At 36.8% G+C, this 19,076-nt stretch overlaps 1 protein-coding gene across 2 annotated transcripts in view; it reads right to left on the reverse strand.

Moving 5' to 3' along the window:
* Positions 1-1,924: 1,924 nt before the first annotated feature.
* Positions 1,925-19,076, reverse strand: part of LOC126371211 (delta-1-pyrroline-5-carboxylate synthase) — a 47,633-nt gene continuing 30,481 nt past the window's right edge. For both annotated transcript variants that reach the window (XM_050016469.1, XM_050016470.1), the window contains exons 3-10: positions 18,040-18,183; positions 17,170-17,277; positions 11,299-11,469; positions 8,876-9,064; positions 5,320-5,512; positions 4,097-5,101; positions 2,929-3,066; positions 1,925-2,562 (exon numbers count right to left, since the gene is read on the reverse strand). In XM_050016469.1, the coding sequence (XP_049872426.1) occupies positions 2,441-2,562; positions 2,929-3,066; positions 4,097-5,101; positions 5,320-5,512; positions 8,876-9,064; positions 11,299-11,469; positions 17,170-17,277; positions 18,040-18,183 (2,070 nt within the window). In that variant the 3' untranslated portion in view covers positions 1,925-2,440. The remainder of the gene's footprint in view (positions 2,563-2,928; positions 3,067-4,096; positions 5,102-5,319; positions 5,513-8,875; positions 9,065-11,298; positions 11,470-17,169; positions 17,278-18,039; positions 18,184-19,076) is intronic.

The following is a 19,076-nucleotide window of genomic DNA, read 5'->3' on the forward strand; positions in this document are numbered from 1 at the left end:
AGACCATGATGCCGAGTTGATATCAACTGGAATATTCCGTCGCATAATTAATGTTTTTTATTTTATTTATTTTTTTAATATTTTCATTTTTTTTTTTTTGCGGTCGAAAGTTTCGCTTGATATTAACTCAGAATAATGAGCTGAATCAGCCACCTCAGTATTTGTTACGATGTAACTTACACCCCTTACCAGTATAATAATATACAGGTAGCCGTACAAGTAGCTATGAGTGTTAGTGACACCGTAACGAATACTGAGGGGGATGATTCACACCACGACCCTCAGTTGATATTAAGTGGAATTTCATGTCGGAAAATTTACGAAAATTTTTGTGATTTTTTTAAATTATTTTCCATTCCATACTTTTGCGACGGAAAATTCCACTTAATATCAACTCAGAATCATGGTCTGAATCATCCCTCAAAGTTTTCGTTACGATGTCACTAATACCCCGTATATATTATATTATCCAATTACAGGTTAAGTTACATATCCCTGAATGTGGGCTTCCTCACGATGTATTCCTTCACCGCTGAGCGCGAGATAATAATTTATAATCCAAACATGAATGCGAAAACAAATTTCGACAATCATTGATTTATGGCCTGTGATGGATTCCGTTCTACACGCCCTATTTATGGAGTAATGGCTATTACTCCACCGACAAGAGCGCGGCTCTTAAATAAAGAGAGAGATGGATTCGAACCTGCGACCTCAAAGTGAGAGACGTTCTACCAAATGGACTACCACGGCTCCATCATTTACATTTCATAAATCGATTAAGGATTAGTATCCATTCCAACATAATGGGCGATGGGCGGTGGATGGGTTATCACAATTCGTTTAAGTATTTCATGACATAGCTGCAAGTTGCATTCTAAGTTCTTTAGATAAAGTAAGAAGTTGCATAGATTTAAAGTTCAAAACTCAATGTTCGTCTTAGCCTCCAAGTTGCATAGATTGGAAGTTGGGACCGCTTTATCGGCAGCTGTAGCAGTTGTTGACATGAGAACTTGTAATCTGTGCCGAACTATTTCAGTAACACTTGTCAAAACTTCTCGCCACAGATATTAGGGTCAAAGTCGTATTCAATCTTGACGGATCGGATTTAAACTTTGGCTGTCAGCAAACATCTGTTGAATATACCTAAAGGTTTTGTTGTGGTTAGGTTAGGTTAGATAACTTAACAAAGTTGTGTTGGGACATAACGTAGGGTCGTATTTGTATGATATTTATCCCTGAAGGGAGGCAGAGGAATATAGTACAGTCATGAGCAATATCATGTACCCACTTTAGAACCCTGTCGCATTATCAAACTTGACATTTAATGAGACTTACGGTTTCATTTGTCAAAAAAGTTATTGTGACATGGTTTCAAAGTGTTTAGTTTACATATTAGTACTCGTGACCGTACAACCCTTTTTCTTCTATTCAGTGAGTACAGCCATTCCTCGTGAGCTACAGTAAGGGCGAGCTCACATACATACATAAACTGACGCCTATTTCCCACCAGGGTAAGCAGAGACTATGGAATTCCATTTGCTTCGATCCTGACACACTTCTCTTGCTTCCTCCACATTCATCAATTGCTTCATACACGCACGCCGGTTCAGAGTAGATCGTACTAAACCTTTTCTAAGAACATCTCCAATTTAGTCATTGTAAGTCATTCTAGGTCTTCCTCTGCCAGCCCTACCATTAACTTTCGCTTTATATACCGCTTTCGTAATTCTATCATTGGGGACGAGCTTATTGTCATTAAAATAAAAAATACAACACACAAGATCACGACTCTATCCTATTTATAGGGATAGGCAGAGACTCATCAAATTTATTACTTACTATTATTGTTATAAAAGAAATAAATTTAAAAAACAAATAATAAAAATCATAATTTTTTCATAAATTTAAAATAAAAATCACATTTTATTATAACAAAGAATTTTATTTCAATAACAACAATTATAATCTAAAATCGAATATTACTACTTAATTTAATTATTTAAAACTTATGCAATAACATATTATTAGGAATGTTCACTTAATAATTATATTTTATAAAATTTTTGATTAGGTAGGCATATGAGTAGCATCGTATTTAACGGAAATAAATATTGCAAAACAACTAGTTTGAAAGACCGAATAGCCTGATTTATTCATTTATGGCGTTTATTTATATAATTTACCAATGAGATTTTAAGCTAAGTTAAGCTTTTAAAAACAAAATTATAAATTATGTTTTCATTTTAAATAAAGAACACATTTTGCTTAAATTCTACTTGTACTAATTATATTTTTGCGTGCATTTTTATTTTATGCCAGTACTTACCTATTTTCATTTATTTTTTAAGCTAGGAATTTAAAATTAAATACCTAAACTTGTCTACTTAATAAAGAATCTCTTTAGTTTGTACCAGAAACTGTTATGTTCTTTTTGTAGTCAGTTAAGAGGCAGGGTCTCATGCAGCCACTGTCGTTTGCCCTCATTGAACTCTGCAGCAGTGTGGTCTGTACCTTCGAGGATCCATTTGGTGGTAAGCAGACCTTCCACACCCACGGGTCCTGAGAAAATAAGTTCAATTAGTCATAAAAAATACTTGGTTAAACTGAGAGTAAACAAAAAACGCTATTATAATCACTGTGGCCCTGTGGTTCACCGGCCTACTTCTGAAACTGGGAGCGCCGGTTCGAGTCCCGGTGCCAGACTTGCACCAATGAGTTATTAATTTGTCTTAAGTGCAGTTTTCACTAAAACAGTTGGCTCGACCATTATAGACGGCGATACGGCTCTCCATCTATCACGTTGGTCTAACAGAAAGCTCGGTGAGGTGTGGGTTCTTAGTTCACCTTACCATGGAAGTACCTCTGACTTCCCCATTGGAATGTAGTAAGGTGCTTATGTGTGTGTGTGTGTGTGTGTGTGTATACCTCTGGCATGAATCCTTGCGGTAGAGATGCCGACTTCAGCGCCAAGACCGAAGCGGAATCCGTCGGCGAAGCGGGAAGACACGTTGTGGAACACGCATGCGCTGTCCACTGAGGTCAGGAACTTCTTCGCTGCACTTTCTATAATTAAAAAATATATATATACACCTAGTAACTGCCTCTGCGGTACAGTGGTTGAGCGTACGGATCCCGAGTCCCGAGTTTGAATATCGATGAAGACATATCACAAAATTTACTTGTGATCCCTAGTTTGGTTAGGATAGGACATTACAGGCTGATCACCTGATTGTCCGAAAGTAAGATGATCCGCGCTTCGGATGGCAGATTAAACCATTTGTTCCGGTTACGACTTACTGATGTAAAAAACCATAATATATGAGCCAACTTGGCAACTCAATAATTACCCTGACACCAGGGTTGATGGGGTTGGTAATCCACCTCACAACCCACACGTTAGAGAAGACTATTTCTGTATCTTTATTTCAAAAAACGAAAAAGTCATAGAGACGAAAGCATAAAATATTACTATCATTAGAGTAACAACCGACCCCTTCTGCAAATAGAAAAGTATTACTATTCCCAAAACCAATACGAATATGAAGCGAGATATCTTTGTCTACAGGCTGTTTCTGACACCATACCGATTACTGAGCGGGATGCTTCAGCTCATAATTCTTTCAATTCCTAGTTTCAGTTTCAGTTCATAGTTCTTTCAGATATTTTTTTAACGAAAAATTATACTTAATCTGCATCAACTCTTTCATTGCGGTGTCACTAACAGCCTGTAGAAAAAGAACTTTTATACTTAATCTCAGATTTGGAGTCCCCACAGAAAAATGTACGAAATTACTACTATTAGTCAAATCATAAATAATCTGAAATAAGCGAGTAGTGTTATATCGTTATTTGGACCATTCCATCTCTCTTTTAATCATGACTGGTCTAGACTCAAAGTCAATATCCACTTTAATATGTCTATCAAGGCCTTGGAAATTAAAGATAAATGAGAAAATTAAATAGAAACAAGTCATACGATTATGAGCTAACAATCGCAGGCCTAATATCACCCCACGTTTACCTTGAGACTTTATTACCTTATTATCTAAATTATCTTCCTCGTGTTTTCTTAACAATATATTTGTGTACTCACCGTTTTCTGTGACTATTACATCTGTGTGCGAACTCCCAAACTTGTGAATGTGGTCAACGGCTTCTTCAAGGTCTTTCACAACCTCAATACAACATTCCAATGCACCGTACTCGTGGCGCAAAGTTCTTGCCGGTGGAGGACCGAAAGTCAAGTGACTGGACAACCTAGGACCAGCATGAATAATCACGCCTTCCTTCTTCAACATACTGCAGAGTTCAGTAAAGAGAGAGCTAGACAAATGATCCTCGTGAATCAGCAGGGTCTCCATAGCGTTGCAAGCCGCCGGGTAGTCACACTTCGCATCGCGGACAATCTTCAAAGCCTTGTTTGGATCAGCATCTCTGTCCAAATACACGTGGCAAATGCCCTCTGCATGTCCCAAGACAGGAATATGTTGTGACTGCTTCTGAATATTCCTAACAAGGTCCGAAGAGCCTCGGGGAATAATCAGGTCAATATGTTTCTCCATAGAGAGGAGGTCGCTGATTTCTTCCCTAGTTGAAACTAGCGAGATAGCGTCGTCCGCTCCGACAGAACTTAGAGATTCTTTGACTAAATCCATTAGGGCTTTGTTTGAGTGAGCTGCTTCCTTACCACCTTTCAACAGGAGACCGTTAGCTGACGCCATGGCAAGAGCAGCAACTTGAGGCAGCGAATCGGGTCTCGATTCAAATATGACTAAGAGCACACCAATAGGTACTGTCACTTGTCGCAACACAAGGTTTTCGGCTAACTTTGTCCTTCTAAGTACTCTACCAACGTTCTCGTAACTTGAATCAGCAATCTGTTTCAAGCCGACAGCCAAAGTCTTCAACTTCGATGGACTTAAAGACAATCTGCTCAGAAGAGGTTTAGCTAGACCAGTCTTGGTGGCTTCTTCTAAATCCTTGTTGTTTGCTTCTAAAACTTGGTCTTGTTTTTCTACTAGAAGGTTGGCTAAGGAATGAATAGCAGATGCTCTGTCCGCTGGGGAAAGACTTTGAAGAGTTCTACTTCCAGAACGAGCTAAAACAGAAAAAATATATTTAGTAAAAAGTTTATCTCATCAATCCTTGCGATTTAGATAAGTAAGATTGTTAGAAGAATTTTTCAACACACGTTTGAAAGCCTATAAAAATCACGTCTTAAAAATAAGTCACATTTGAAATATTTTCATGTAACTGAAATAATTCAAGGCTGATCAACACGCTTTAGATGTGCTTTTGTGATAGTTTAAATCTTACCATTTTCAGCCAAAACATCGACAGAAGCAGATGTATTGATGACGTGGTCGGTAAAGAAAGTGCCCACTTTTCTTCCAGTGATGATCGTTTTGATTGCGTTCTCTTGCATGCCGTTGCAAATGACCACACTGACACCACGAGCCATTGCCCAGGTAGCTGCATTCACTTTAGAATCCATTCCTCCGGTACCCACCTAAGAAACGTAATCGGAATTGATATCGTCTTCATCATCATCAACATTACCATTATTTTGGTAATTCGGAAGGCACGGTGAGCCATTTCGGTTACTACTTTCTAATGCAAGCATGTAGTCGTTACATGAGCAATGTTAAGGACCTTCGGCGGGTCAATAATAACATTAATAATCCTTACAGCAGTGTTGACGGAATACCATTATTAAGGTTAATCATTGTATAAAGCCATAATCATAAATTTAGCAAATAAAGTGATTCTTCTCTTATTTTTTTATTTAGGTAAGTACATACATTTATCTCTATCGGTCACTTAAATTACGTCATAATAAACAACCTTCAAGTACCTACTAGGTCAATAATTACTTTCATTCGATTATGATTATGGTTACGTTTTCTTACTCGGTTGATGAAATCTCTTTGTTTGAACAGAAAAATGAAAAATCTCTGATTTAAAAAAAAAAGCATTTAAAATATCGAATTCAAACAATGCGTCTCAGATCACAATTAAAATTGTAAAGAGTTTTATTCAAAAGAATAAAAAATGGACCATCAATCGATAAAATCCAAAGGAAATTAAAAGTGGAAGCTAGAGGAAATTTACAACGGGACCACTTTATTTTTAAACTTGATATAAATGGAATTGAGGAACTATGGATATTGAAGAATATCTAATGAGATCGTCATCAGATCTCATATATCTTTTACTGATGATTTATACAGTGTCTAGGAGGAACTTTTTTTTCATGACTATAACCCAAAGCGAGGGCGGTAAGGTCTACCAAATATAACAACGAATTCTTTCATTATAGGAATAAGTCTTAATAATAAAATAATTAGGTATATGTATAAATATTTGCACACCTGCTTGCAGGTTGAATACATGCACTGTTTTACTTAGAATAAGATCTTTAACTTTGTGTTCTTGCAAATAAATGATTGATTGATTGATTGATATAACATAAATATTTTACATACGTCCCACAGCTGAGCACAAAGGCCTCCCTTCAATCAACCAGATGAGGTATGGAGAATATTTAACTCCATTGCGGGTTGGTGGGTTGAGGGAATCTCAAAACCAGGTCTTATCAAGACAACAAAGTACGCGAGTCCTTCAAGAGACCAAATCCCGTGTAAGTTTTATTAAAAAAATGTAAGTAAATAACATTCTGAGCAGATTGTATTATTTAAAACTAGATGACCAGCAGGGCTTACATGCGCAATATGATAAAATTATCGATCGATTCAATAAATTTTGTCGAAGTTAAGTTTGCTTTTTTCCCTAAAAAGCGTGCCACGTGATTTTGTTCGTATTTTGGCAGAACGACATGACTTATTTGGGTCCACATATTAGAACCAATCGACATAACGACATAATTATCGCCAGGATGACCGTGACAAAATTTTATCACGTTGCACATGTTAGCCCTACTGGTGAACTTCAATCAATCAATAATACTTTATTGCACAAGAACATATATAAAGGACATAAACATACGAATAAAACACACTCACTATTATCTTTTTCCATATGTTATTACCATTTCAATCGTCCCTAGACTTCCACGAATATTTGAAGACTAAAATTAACCATAATTAAAGCACATAATGGCCCCGATTCCTGGAGACACCGTCTAATTTTATTTTAAGTTATATCTGTCATTTTCATATCCGTCGAAAAAGAAAGGGACGGATGATTCACAGCTCTTAATTTTAGGAAGAATGAGTAAATGAACGTGTCGGGTTATTGACTGATGTAAAATTTTTAGACGGTTGGTTTAGATTTGTGCTTAAAATTGACGTGTGTTCCATAAATTTTATGCTTGTCGATTACCCGTCCCTTTCCTTTTCGGCGGATAAGAAAATGACAGATATAACTTAAAATAAAATTAGATGGTATTTACAGGAATTAGCACCAATAACGGGTTCTTACCGCGTTTAAATGGGCAACCCATTTAAACGCGGTAAGAACCCGTTATTATGTGCTTTAATTATGAAAATAACCGCGTAAACTTAAAACAATGTATAAAATTAACCAAATCCGTTCAGCCGTTCTCCAGTTTTAGGGAGACTAAGGAACAGCAATTCATTTTTATATACATTATACATTGGAATAGGGAAAGCATTGAGGAAATTCTATCAAAGTGCACAACGTGGGAAAACACTGGATAATGTATTCCCGGTGCGGCTCTTAGATGATTACAAAGCCTTCACGTCGTAATCTTAGCGTGTTGTTGCTCGAAAGGGATTTCCTGTCGTTTAGATTGGGTAGCAACTCGGAATCAACTGCATTAACCTGCTGAATATTCTATTATGGGCTTAAGCTTGCGAATACAGAGCCGAGAAAAAGGGACAAACATACCTATGCAACAAGTTTAAAAGTCGATAAGTAATAGAATATTTGGCACGTAACTGCTACTGCTACGAGTATTGGGCAGTGAACACCTGCTACTACCAAATAGATTATTTTTTTAAATTAATTTATTTATGTAAAGTAACACGGGACGCTGCGTTCAGATTGGCTCACATAAGAGCCTGAAATCCTAAACACGTCGAAAGGTGTAAACTACTTTATTTTCATAGTTTAAGTAAATAATTTTATTATTATGTATTCATTGAAGTTGTATTTGTGGGAGACACGGCTTTCGTACCTCACTTAGCAGGGTACACAGAATACCAGCGTCTTCTTTTATAAAGGACACCACCACCATCGTTGACCAGTTTATATACTCAAGTATTTGTATTTCTCGTGTAAGTTGTTTTTATTATATGTTTTGATTGTAAGTTATGTGTTACTCCGTGTTTTATATTATATATTTGTATTTGTTTTATATTTGTTACTATGGTGTCCCTATATAATAAACGTTTCTTTCTTTCTTTCTTTCTAGAAACCTTTCGAAGTTTTGTTTTTGTCGATGTCTACACTTGACTGCTAGACATTTGAAGGATGTTCAAAATGCACAGGATGTCAGATCATAGAAGGCTTTTGTCGCTATTTCAATAGTTTCGTTGAGGAGTGAATCTGTTTTTGGTAGCGCCCAAATGGGCACCCTATAGCCCGTTGTCTTAAACGTTGTACCGGGTGAGAGCCTTCAGCGCTCCCCATTTGTCCGGCTAAGTAGTTAATGCCATCTGCGGCAAATCTACAATAAGTCACGTCACAAAAAAAGAATCTGTTTTTGGGATTTGTAATAGCTAACTATTTAAACAGTGACAAAAACCTTCTTAATCTATCAAAGGTTAGCTACTACAAATCCAAAAACAGATAAACACCTCAATAGCGACAAAAACCTTCTATAATATGAAGAATGCATTATAAATCTCATTCGAAAGCGACAAATAGAGAGAAGATAAAATCTACGCACCTTAGACTTCTTGCCAAACTCAACCTGGTCTCTGTCTTTGGAGGTATAGGTGTGCATCATCTTGGCACCATCCTCCCATGGCGGCTTGTTGTAGATGCCGTCGACATCTGACATCATGATGAGAAGGTCTGACTGGATCTCCGCAGCGAGTAGAGCTGATAGACTGTCGTTGTCTTTTAGGCCGATACCCTGGGAAACAGGATGGTAGGTTAGTAAAGTTGCTTCGAATGTGAGTCAGTAGGAGAACCAAAGCTAATGTCAAATTGTTCTTCAGGTGAATTTATGAAAGTGTCCCCTTTAGTGATTTCGCTGGCGCAATTATTTCGAACGATAAAGTGACAGTTCTTTATTTGGAAATCGAATCAATTTGTCTCTGGTATCCTTATTAGTAGATACGAATTATTTTAGAAAGCACGCAAGAAATGCGCCACCGAAATTACGTAAAATTTTCAAAAAATCAACCGAATCATCATCTCCATAGCATTATCGCGTATTTTACAGGGTCCGCTTACGTAACCTGAAGATTTGACAGGTCCAGTTTTTTACAGAAGCGACTGCCGGTCTGACCTTCCAAACCGCGACGAGAAATCCAGCCAAATACAGGTTAGGTCACAAACCTCCGAAAATGCAATTCTCGGGAATGTGGGTTTCCTTACGATGTTTTCCTTTACCGCACGTGATAATAATTTATGATCCGAACATGAATTCGAAAACAAATTCGACAATCCCGTCAAAGGCCTGTGCTGGATTCGAACCTGCGACCTCTAAGTGAGAGACAAGCGTTCTACAAACTGGACTACCATGGCTACAAAAAAAAAATCCGAATATGAAGTAGAAAATAATATTGTGTAAAATAAGACTAGAAAGTTTAGTACTTGCTGCAGTCTGCACACAAAACCTATAATATGATAAGCTTAATATTTAACAAAACTGCACAGGATTTTTAATACAACTGCAAACAATATTCTGCATCCGGTGCATTTGTCCGGCTATGTGTGCAACAAGCTTGATATTTTTTACCCACTAACAACACTGAAATGACGCACTAGTGAAAACCACGTAAACGCCTTTTTAAAAAATTACATTCCAACGTGATTTTTGTTAACAAAACTTCAAGTTTCAAAATTATTATTACTATTGCGTATGGCAGACAAAAATAAAATATCCTGCGTGGAGCATATATCCAGCTTAAGCTCCCCTAGTCTCTGCCGCATCCGTCACACAATGCAGCCCGGCTATGCCACCTGGGAACCGGTGCAGAGGGCACTCGTTCACTATGTGAGATATGGTTTGATCCGGGTGACCACATTCACAGTATGGCGACTACTTTAAGCCCCATTTACGTAGGTGACAGTTTAAAAATACATAGTCCCTACACCATTAATAAAATTGTATTCAATATTTTTAGTTTTTTTTTTAATAAAACCGTCTAAGGCCTAGTGCCGAGGTTTTTCTTGGAGCTACTTTTCCTCGGCTATACAGATTGTGAGAAGCTGCATAGTTTTGGGTGGAGAAGACGTTCAAGAAAAAATAAGTATTGGTAGGTGTTATCACAGGTGTTATCTAAAAATTGTCGATTTAAAGTGTAACTACGATACCTAATGAATAAAGATAGTTTTGAGTTTTTCCTTTTCTCAATTTTTACTGGGAAAGAAAAATAATTGAAATAACTCGAGGTTCTGTTGAAGAAAATCACATCAGGGCGGTTTAAAAAGACCACATTTCGGGAGTGAAAGCGAGGTAAGCGCTTTTTTTTAAATCTTTCTGGGGAGTTAAAAAGGCAGCATCAAAGAAATTCATCTAAAAAACAATATTGCAATTTGACAGTCGCGCATATAAAAGTAAGTGCGCAATGCACACAAATGTCAACTTGCAATACTTATTGCTTTCTTAAATGAATTGCTTCGATGCGGCCTTTTTAACCCCCAGAATGTCATTTTTCAAAAAAAGCGCTTACGTCGCTTTCCCTATAAGGCGACGACATGCATTTAGTGTTAAACGTAGTTTGTTTGTTCCTACTAAATTGTATTTCGTGTCTACAAACAAGTACGAAATAAAACATGTTTGGTCCGAAAGCGTAAGTTTACATTTCAAACGGGAACATTTCAAATACGGTTTTTCATTTAAAAGTTACGGACAAACATTGTTTGTGTAACGTTGGTATGCGTGGAACTCCATTTCACATTTTAAACGGGTTCTGAATTTCCAATAACAGGAGTTGCTTATTCGAATTATATTCTCATTTGATAATCGGATACCTGTTACGCAAAAAAACTATACTTAAGGGGGGTTAAAATGGCCACATCGAAGCAATTCATCTGAGAAATCAATGTTGCGATTTGGCAAACAAATGTCAATAGCAATATTGCTTTCTTAGATGAATTGCTTCGATGTGGCGATTTTACCCCCAAGTACTAATTTACCTTTTTCCCGGTGCCAGGCACGATACTGTCATCTTGGATGTACATCGGCGGGCTGACGGCGTCATTGGTGTTGATGATGGGAACAATGTTGAGGGATATCAGCTCCGACAAAGTGCAGAACAGATTCTTCCGGGTCTCCTCGTTGTAGAAGTCCGGTTTCGTAACTAAGACCTGTTGATGACAAGTTACATAAGACGATTACATAAGATCACTAAATCTTTTAAGGGGCAATGTATACGTTTTTACAATAAGATTCCCATTGACATTCAGAATTTGCATTTCAACTGTTTTAAGACAGTAGTTAAACAAAAACTTTACAAAAAGGTTATTATAAAGTTAGTGATTATTTAGAAGATATGAATGCATGGGATTAACTGTCTGAGAACTGATATTAGGCAGCTAAATTACTCAATTGTATAAAAATATTTTATGTTTTTTTTTTAAACAAGGTCTAGGGCCCTGTGCTGAGGTTGCAGCTTCTTTTCCCCGGCTATACAGGTTGTGAGAAGCTGCAGTAGTTTTAGGCGGATGAGACGTTCGTTATGTAAAAATTGACGATTCAAAGTGTAACTATGTTACCTACTGAATAAAGATACATATTTTTGAGTTTGAGTTTGAGTTACAATTCATTGTCCATATACAATGACAAGATGCTATTCAGTAAAGCAAAATCGTTGTTCGCATCCAAGTTTTATGGCTGATTCCTGGTAGTGGTTGCCTGGAAGAAATTGCTTCAGAGCAATAAGGCCGCTAATTTGTACAGTTGCTAAATGTTTTAAAAATGTTTGTGTGCAAGAAAGTATATTTCATTTGATTTGTGGGAGACCCAGAGGGGGTGAGGTAAAACCAGCTCGGCGCCCGATACGAATTGGTGCGGGGCGGAGTTACCGCGGTAACCGCCGCGGTCTATATGCAGTATTATTCTTTGCCAAGAGGGTACCTACCGAGAACTATTTTTTATATTTTATAAACATTTTTGCAGCATGCAAACTTCCGCTCCTCAAAGAGTCTGTATCGTCTATGTGGTATACTATGATCTAAATATAATGTCAAAATACTGTTCTCCCATTTAGAGTCATTATTCCGACACCGTTTAAATAAAAGGGTTAGCCGTCAATTGAGTGGCGAATTAAGGTAATCGTCTGCAATATATGTCTGCTGTATCCATTGGTATTACAAGACATGTTTCTTTGGCAAAGAGATTCGAAGTCTAATTTGGAAGTTAGTCTATATAATTAACTCAATCAGAGGTTCCCAAAGTATGCGCGGCCTGTGGCCGTAACATCACAGCCCGGACACTCCATACAAAAATTACATTCTTACCATGTATGTGCCGCTTAACGCATAAGTGCGAGCGAGCCAGACAGCGCCTTCTCTATCTTACTCCTTAGCTGCTTACGGTCATATTGTGGCTGACTTTGCAAACTGACGTAACTGCAATTTTTTGCTAAAATAATTTGTGTCTTATTGACAATAGCAAAAGGTGCAAATCAGATTCGCCAAAAAATTCAGATACGTCAGTTACCGACGTCAGTAACGATTTATGACTAAGGTAACACCGAGAGATACGGAAGACTCAACCGTAACCCTCCTATAACGACATACTCAATTCGTCAGGCCAGCTTTACTGTGTGCCATGTGACCGGACCTTCAAGTCGAAATTCGGTTTCGCCAGCCACATCAGAGCCCACCACAACAACGACCCGGGGTAGATATTTAGGAGTCGCCGTTGCCGGACACGATATGGATGACATGATGAACACCCAGAAGGGGTGAGATTACCGTTATATACAAAGTATTTTTCTTAATTCCGTTGTAATACGACACTCGAATATTATAATATAGAGTGTTAGTGACATCGTAACGAAAACTTGGTTCTGAGTAGTTATCATGCGGAATTTTCCGTCGCAAAAGTATGGAACTGAAAATAATTGAAAAATACATTAAAAAGTTCATGAATTATTCGTTACGATGTTATTAACACCCTACGTGGTGCTTTATGAACCAGCTCTAATGGCTAGGCGATAAATAAACCGATACTATTGGTTCATTTACATCCATGTAGTATTGTGACTAGGGCGCCAAAAGCCTTTCATGTTTATTCTTCTACTGACACCAATGGACACTAAACTTAGATGTTCGTGAGTATTTATAATTATAAGGACCTATTTTTTTTGAGCCCACCGAGTATCGTTGTAATGAAAAAAAAAACTATAAGTTTTAAAAATTAAAACCCGACTAGGGAAAACTTACGCTCTAAAAAGTATGAAACAAGAAGATAGGTATATTTCTCAGAAAATCTTCCGAATAGTGATGTTTAGGTTATAGCCGTGGTCGTATGCGGTCAAACACATAACCCTCCTTTTCGCCGCAGTCGGGTAATATGGATTTCGATTAGCCGGGGTGTCGAGACAAAATATTAAACCAGTAAATGGGCCGTGGACTGAAAAAGTTTGAGAACCTATTAATTAAATAACAGTACTTACAACTATACTTTGACTTACAAAGGGTTGCCAGTAATCAACTATGAAACTGTTACCGCAGTTTCTCGCACTTTACTCGGAGTTTAGTTTGAAATTATTTGTGTAACAATGTTTATAATTAGAACAGCAACTCTCAACGTCATAATAACACGTTCTGAAGTGGTGGTAGACTATTTAATAGGATAGACTATAACGGCCTCTGTGGTGCAGTGGTTGATCATTAGGCTCACGATCCGGAGGTCCCTGGTTCGAATCCCGGTGGGGAAATATAAGAAAAATTACTTTGTGATCCCTAGTTTGGTTAGGATATTACAGGCTGATCACCTGATTGTCCGAAAGTAAGATGATCCGTGTTTCGGAAGGCACGTTAAGCCGTTGGTCCCCGGTTACTACTTACTGATGTAAGTAAGTAGTCGTTACATGAGCCATATCAGGGGCCTTTGGCGGCTCAATAGTAACGCTGACACTGGGGTTGATGAGGTTGGTAATCCACCTCACAACCCACACGAGAAAAGAATGCGCTGTCAGCGCTGCATTTTCAGTTTTGCATGGCATTATAATCACTATTACAGAACAGAAAAGGGCCTTAGCTAAGTTGCAAGTTGGCTAAGGCTCCGGTTGAGTTTTATTGTGTTGCATGTACGATTCAGAAAAATCCTAATGTGTTTTCAGGTTTAGAGGATCTCGGTTGGTTTGGTCAAGTCACTTTAATCACTTTTCTTCTTCTATCGTGTGGCTTGTGAGAAGAATTACCAACTTTATCAACTCTGGTGTCAGGGTTATTATTGAACTGCCAAACTACAATACGACAGGCGGTCTAATTGCTCTACAGCAATTTCTTTCAGGCGAGCAGTGGCAAATAGATTTTATGAAAACTCAGGGAACTACACAAGTATTATTAACTACCAGTATATTAATTGAGAGTATAATGTTTTACACAGATTGATGAAACGAAATATTAAAACCAAATGGTTAATCCCGCTGTGCGTAGAGCGCTCAAGGAATTCTCTATATGTGGAAACTGATCATTTGATATTAAATTCGCGGAATTACATTGCATACCGACATAACATACGTAGATATAGACGTGGGTATTCTACCACGACTTACCTTTCATTTAATTTCATTTATTTATTGCTTTTACATTTGTATATACATAGTATACCTACCACACCTACTACCATTTAGTTAGACGGTAGTACCACCACAAAAAAGTAAATTTACAATCATTAAACTAAGTAAGAACAAGTCTGTAGACAAATAGATATACTTAGAATGATTTTGTAAACCGACTTCAAAAAAAGTACGAGGTTCTATGTTTAATTGATAACAAGTTACTAGTTCACCTGTTCCCTTTTTAGGTCCAAACTTCTGGACCGATAAGGATGGAAATTGACACATATTAGATTATTAGAGATCAAACACCAAGGATGAAATAAAACAATTCCAAAGACGAACCACAGATTTGAAAGCCAATCGGGTCAGATAAGTAACAAGTAATCCATCATCATTAATGTATCTAATTTACCTAAGTACGTATCTATTCGCCATAATCAAATAATTAAAGAAGCTAAATAATGTACCGGCTAAGGAATTAGATACAAACCTAATTGCTTCGAAGATAAACCTTAAGTAAACAGACTCCAACTAGTTTCGGGCGGAATGAATAATTTATCACCGGGTTTAGAATTCTGGTCTCTTTCTCTGAGAAACAGACTTTCCAAACTTTATTAGTCAAATCGGATTTTTCTTAGGCCGCAAGATAGAAAAGATATTGAACTGCTGTTTAAAAGTTGGTCTTACTCTTCAGTTAAATAAATAGGTAAGTACTTTGTCATAGTCTGAACTAAAATCATGCTTTGAAAACATGCGCTAGGTATATAAAAAGAAAAGAAAAAATACGCTATATCGAATAATGTAATTGTTTCACAAAAAAGAAAAGAAACTGTACCCTGTTTTTGATAAAACGTAAAGAACAAACTCGTGCCCGTCCTAAAATATGCTAATTTTCACTTTTCATGGGTGAAGCGAGGACAAAAATATAATTTGGTTATGAAAGCAATGTCCAAACTGATTTGCATTTTGCACATGCCCTGTGCAAGTGCAGTTGAATTTAAATTTATGTAATTTTATATGTAAACCGACCACCGTGTAAAATTTGACGCGTGAAATAAAATTTTAGTCACACGGTTTGACTTTTAGGTGGCACTACACGACTTTTTAGTACTAAAAATATTTATGCAAGCAAAATAAATTTAAAAATCGTGACATGAATATGGAGTCTCGCAATAAAAAAACTATTACAGTACTTTATAACAAATATTTTGCTAAAACATACAGTGTCGGGTTGCACAGGTATTAACTTTCGATTAAACTAAACATAACCTCGTAACGTCCGGATTTCCAGACACAATAGTTAAACAATGGGATTTTACTTACTACCTACTACTACTTTACCTACTAACTAAATATTATAACTAACTAATCTTAACTATAGCTAACTAGATGTAGGTAATTAATTCTTTGTTGTAGTTATAATGTAGGTAACCTTGTCAATGCATGTTCGTTCGGGCTAATCTCGAAAACCTCAAAATGGAATTGCTTGCTGTTTTTATTATTGTCATGATCTTCATTTCTATGATATGATAAAAATAATAACTAGACTAAGTCAGGCCGAGAAGCGAGTTTTTTTTACAATCCACATTATATCATGTTTATCTAAGCCAAACATACCAAATGCATATTGAATAGGTACATGTGTTGACGAAATTAACCGCATGTGGTCTAATTGGCTAGGTGTGGTCTACGCTAGATTCCTATGCAAATTAGTCCAGATGCCTAACGAACTAAATAGTCCCAATATTCCCAATAACACCACAAACGTGTGGTAATCAGGAGGTAATTAACAAATGCAAATGGAAAATTAAGGCCACAGGATAGTCACGTAGATAAATTAGATATATTAATTTGACATTTTATTTTAACCTAATATTTGAATTAGTCGTTATATGAGTCATATCAGGAGTCTTTGGCGGCTGACAACAGGGTTGATGAGGTCGGTAATCCACCTTCCCACCCACACGAGAGAGAAAGAAGAAGAAAAATTATTAAAGTGACTTGATCAAACCAACCCAGGTCCTCTAAACCTGAAAGAACATTAGGATACTTCTGAATCTTATATGCAGCAAAACAAAACTCAACCGGAGCCTTAGCCAAATTGCAACTTAGCTAAGGCTTATCTGTTTCATGATATTGATTACAATTCCATACATAATTGAAAATGCTGACAGCGCATTTTCATTCGGCATTCCACCCGCGTTTACCATGCCAATGTATATGAGTCCTGTTTAGAAACAAATCTAAATCTAATTTAAGATTTATTACAAACCTGGGCAATCTTGACGTTGTATTGCGAGAACATGGCATCATACATGGACATAAGCTCGGACTGGCCGACGGCTGCAGCCGCGCGGGGATCAAGAATACTGCCGGCATCCTGTTGAATAAATTCACAAGTTAAAATACTATAAACTTGTACTGCTAGAATGCTGGCAATTCCTTATTTGCCGTTCTAAAACCAGATCTGTCCCATTCATTCACTTATCGTCTTAGAAGGACAGTATTAATTTTAGAGCTTTCATACTCAGTAAGAGATGTGCTAAAAAATAGATGTGTGCCTATTTTTTAAAATAGTTTCCTAATAAGTACCTGGAATCTAGTTTTAGATCTAAATCGCCTATATATTTGTTTCCACAAAAAGCATCACTTTAGTAACTATTTCTCTCACGATTATGAAGCCCGACGTTCGAAAGCACTTGACCGCATCTGCGGTAGAATTACAGAATTTACCGACTCTAGAATTTGAAATTGTTCTCGCATCCACTTAAATTTTGAGAGAGTTTATCTCCACATAGCTAAACTATTCAAACTTATATAGTTCAAATTCAGTACATATCACGGGGTTAGTTTGTGATTAATTAGTACATAAGCAACTGACTCTGATCATCGTCGTATAAAGCCGCGTATCCACATGAGCGGAATCAGAGTGAAAGAAGTGCAGAACTGCGTTTTTAGAATAAATAGTTAAATATACTAGACAGACAAATCTATGCTTTACGTAGATAATAACTCATAATAATTCGCAATTGACGACGACCTGTCGGTCTCGTTTGTCTATTTTGTGTGAAATCAACTTGTCTATGTGCACAATAAATTATTAAATAAATAAATAACGGTCTTTAATAAACAAATCACTAACCTCTCTAGTATGATCACTAGGTGAAAGCGTCTCCCTCATAGAGAGTGACATGAGCAACTCTTGAGTAAGCTTCTGACGTCCAAACGCCACCGCTCCACTGCTCACCATGATGCATTCTCGACCCTCGTGGTGACATTCCGCTACCTTAAGCAAACAAAAAAACAGTTCAATACACATAACTCATAAATATAACTATACACTGAACACTTAGAGGTAAAAAAATGCGTTACCACAAGGGTGCGTCTTAGGACCGCTCTTCTTTCTTTGATATTAGAAAGCGTTACTAGAGAAATACAAATAAACATCGCTAACATCGTTCAAATTCTTCCACACTATATCCTTGAGTATTCTTCTGTAGCCTACGGTGCCACTGCTCACCATAATGCACTCCCGACCCTCATGATGGCATTCTGCTACCTATGGGAAATTAACAATAAAAACATTTTGACTTCCAAATTAAAAATTGCATCTCTAGTAGATTTCGACTGGGCTTGTTTCTTACAAATTACGAAATGTTTTATACAGAATATGAAGTTAAGAAATACTGTCGCGAATTTAGAAAATTTTCTATATTATTTCTAACGATTGACAAACATTTTATAAACTTTGTACATATTGGACGAGGTTGTATAAAACGAAGGATCTTTTACAAGCTTCAATCTCGTGGAAATCTTGTTGTAGCAGTTACTTACTTGTAAAAATGAAAATATAATAAGGTAAGGTATTATTTTCCAATACCTAACTCATTTCAAGTAGAAGTAGGTAGTATTAGTAATTTTAAATCTTGAATATAAATAAATATTATGTAGTGTTTATGAAGAAACAAGCGGATATAGTACTTAATTTGGAATTTAAATTATGCAAATATTATCTTTGTTAAACTAAAATCGTTCTGAAACATGGCATTACCTAAACAACTTAATTAAATATAGATATTTTTATTACTTAAGACCAATGTACTTAAAAGATATTATATAATTTGTTCTGGTTCAGAGCTCATACTTCCTTCCTAGGAAACCGCAAAATAATTGAAGCGA

Source organism: Pectinophora gossypiella, chromosome 12, assembly GCF_024362695.1.
Source record: "Pectinophora gossypiella chromosome 12, ilPecGoss1.1, whole genome shotgun sequence".
NCBI classification, from domain to species: Eukaryota; Metazoa; Arthropoda; class Insecta; order Lepidoptera; family Gelechiidae; genus Pectinophora; species Pectinophora gossypiella.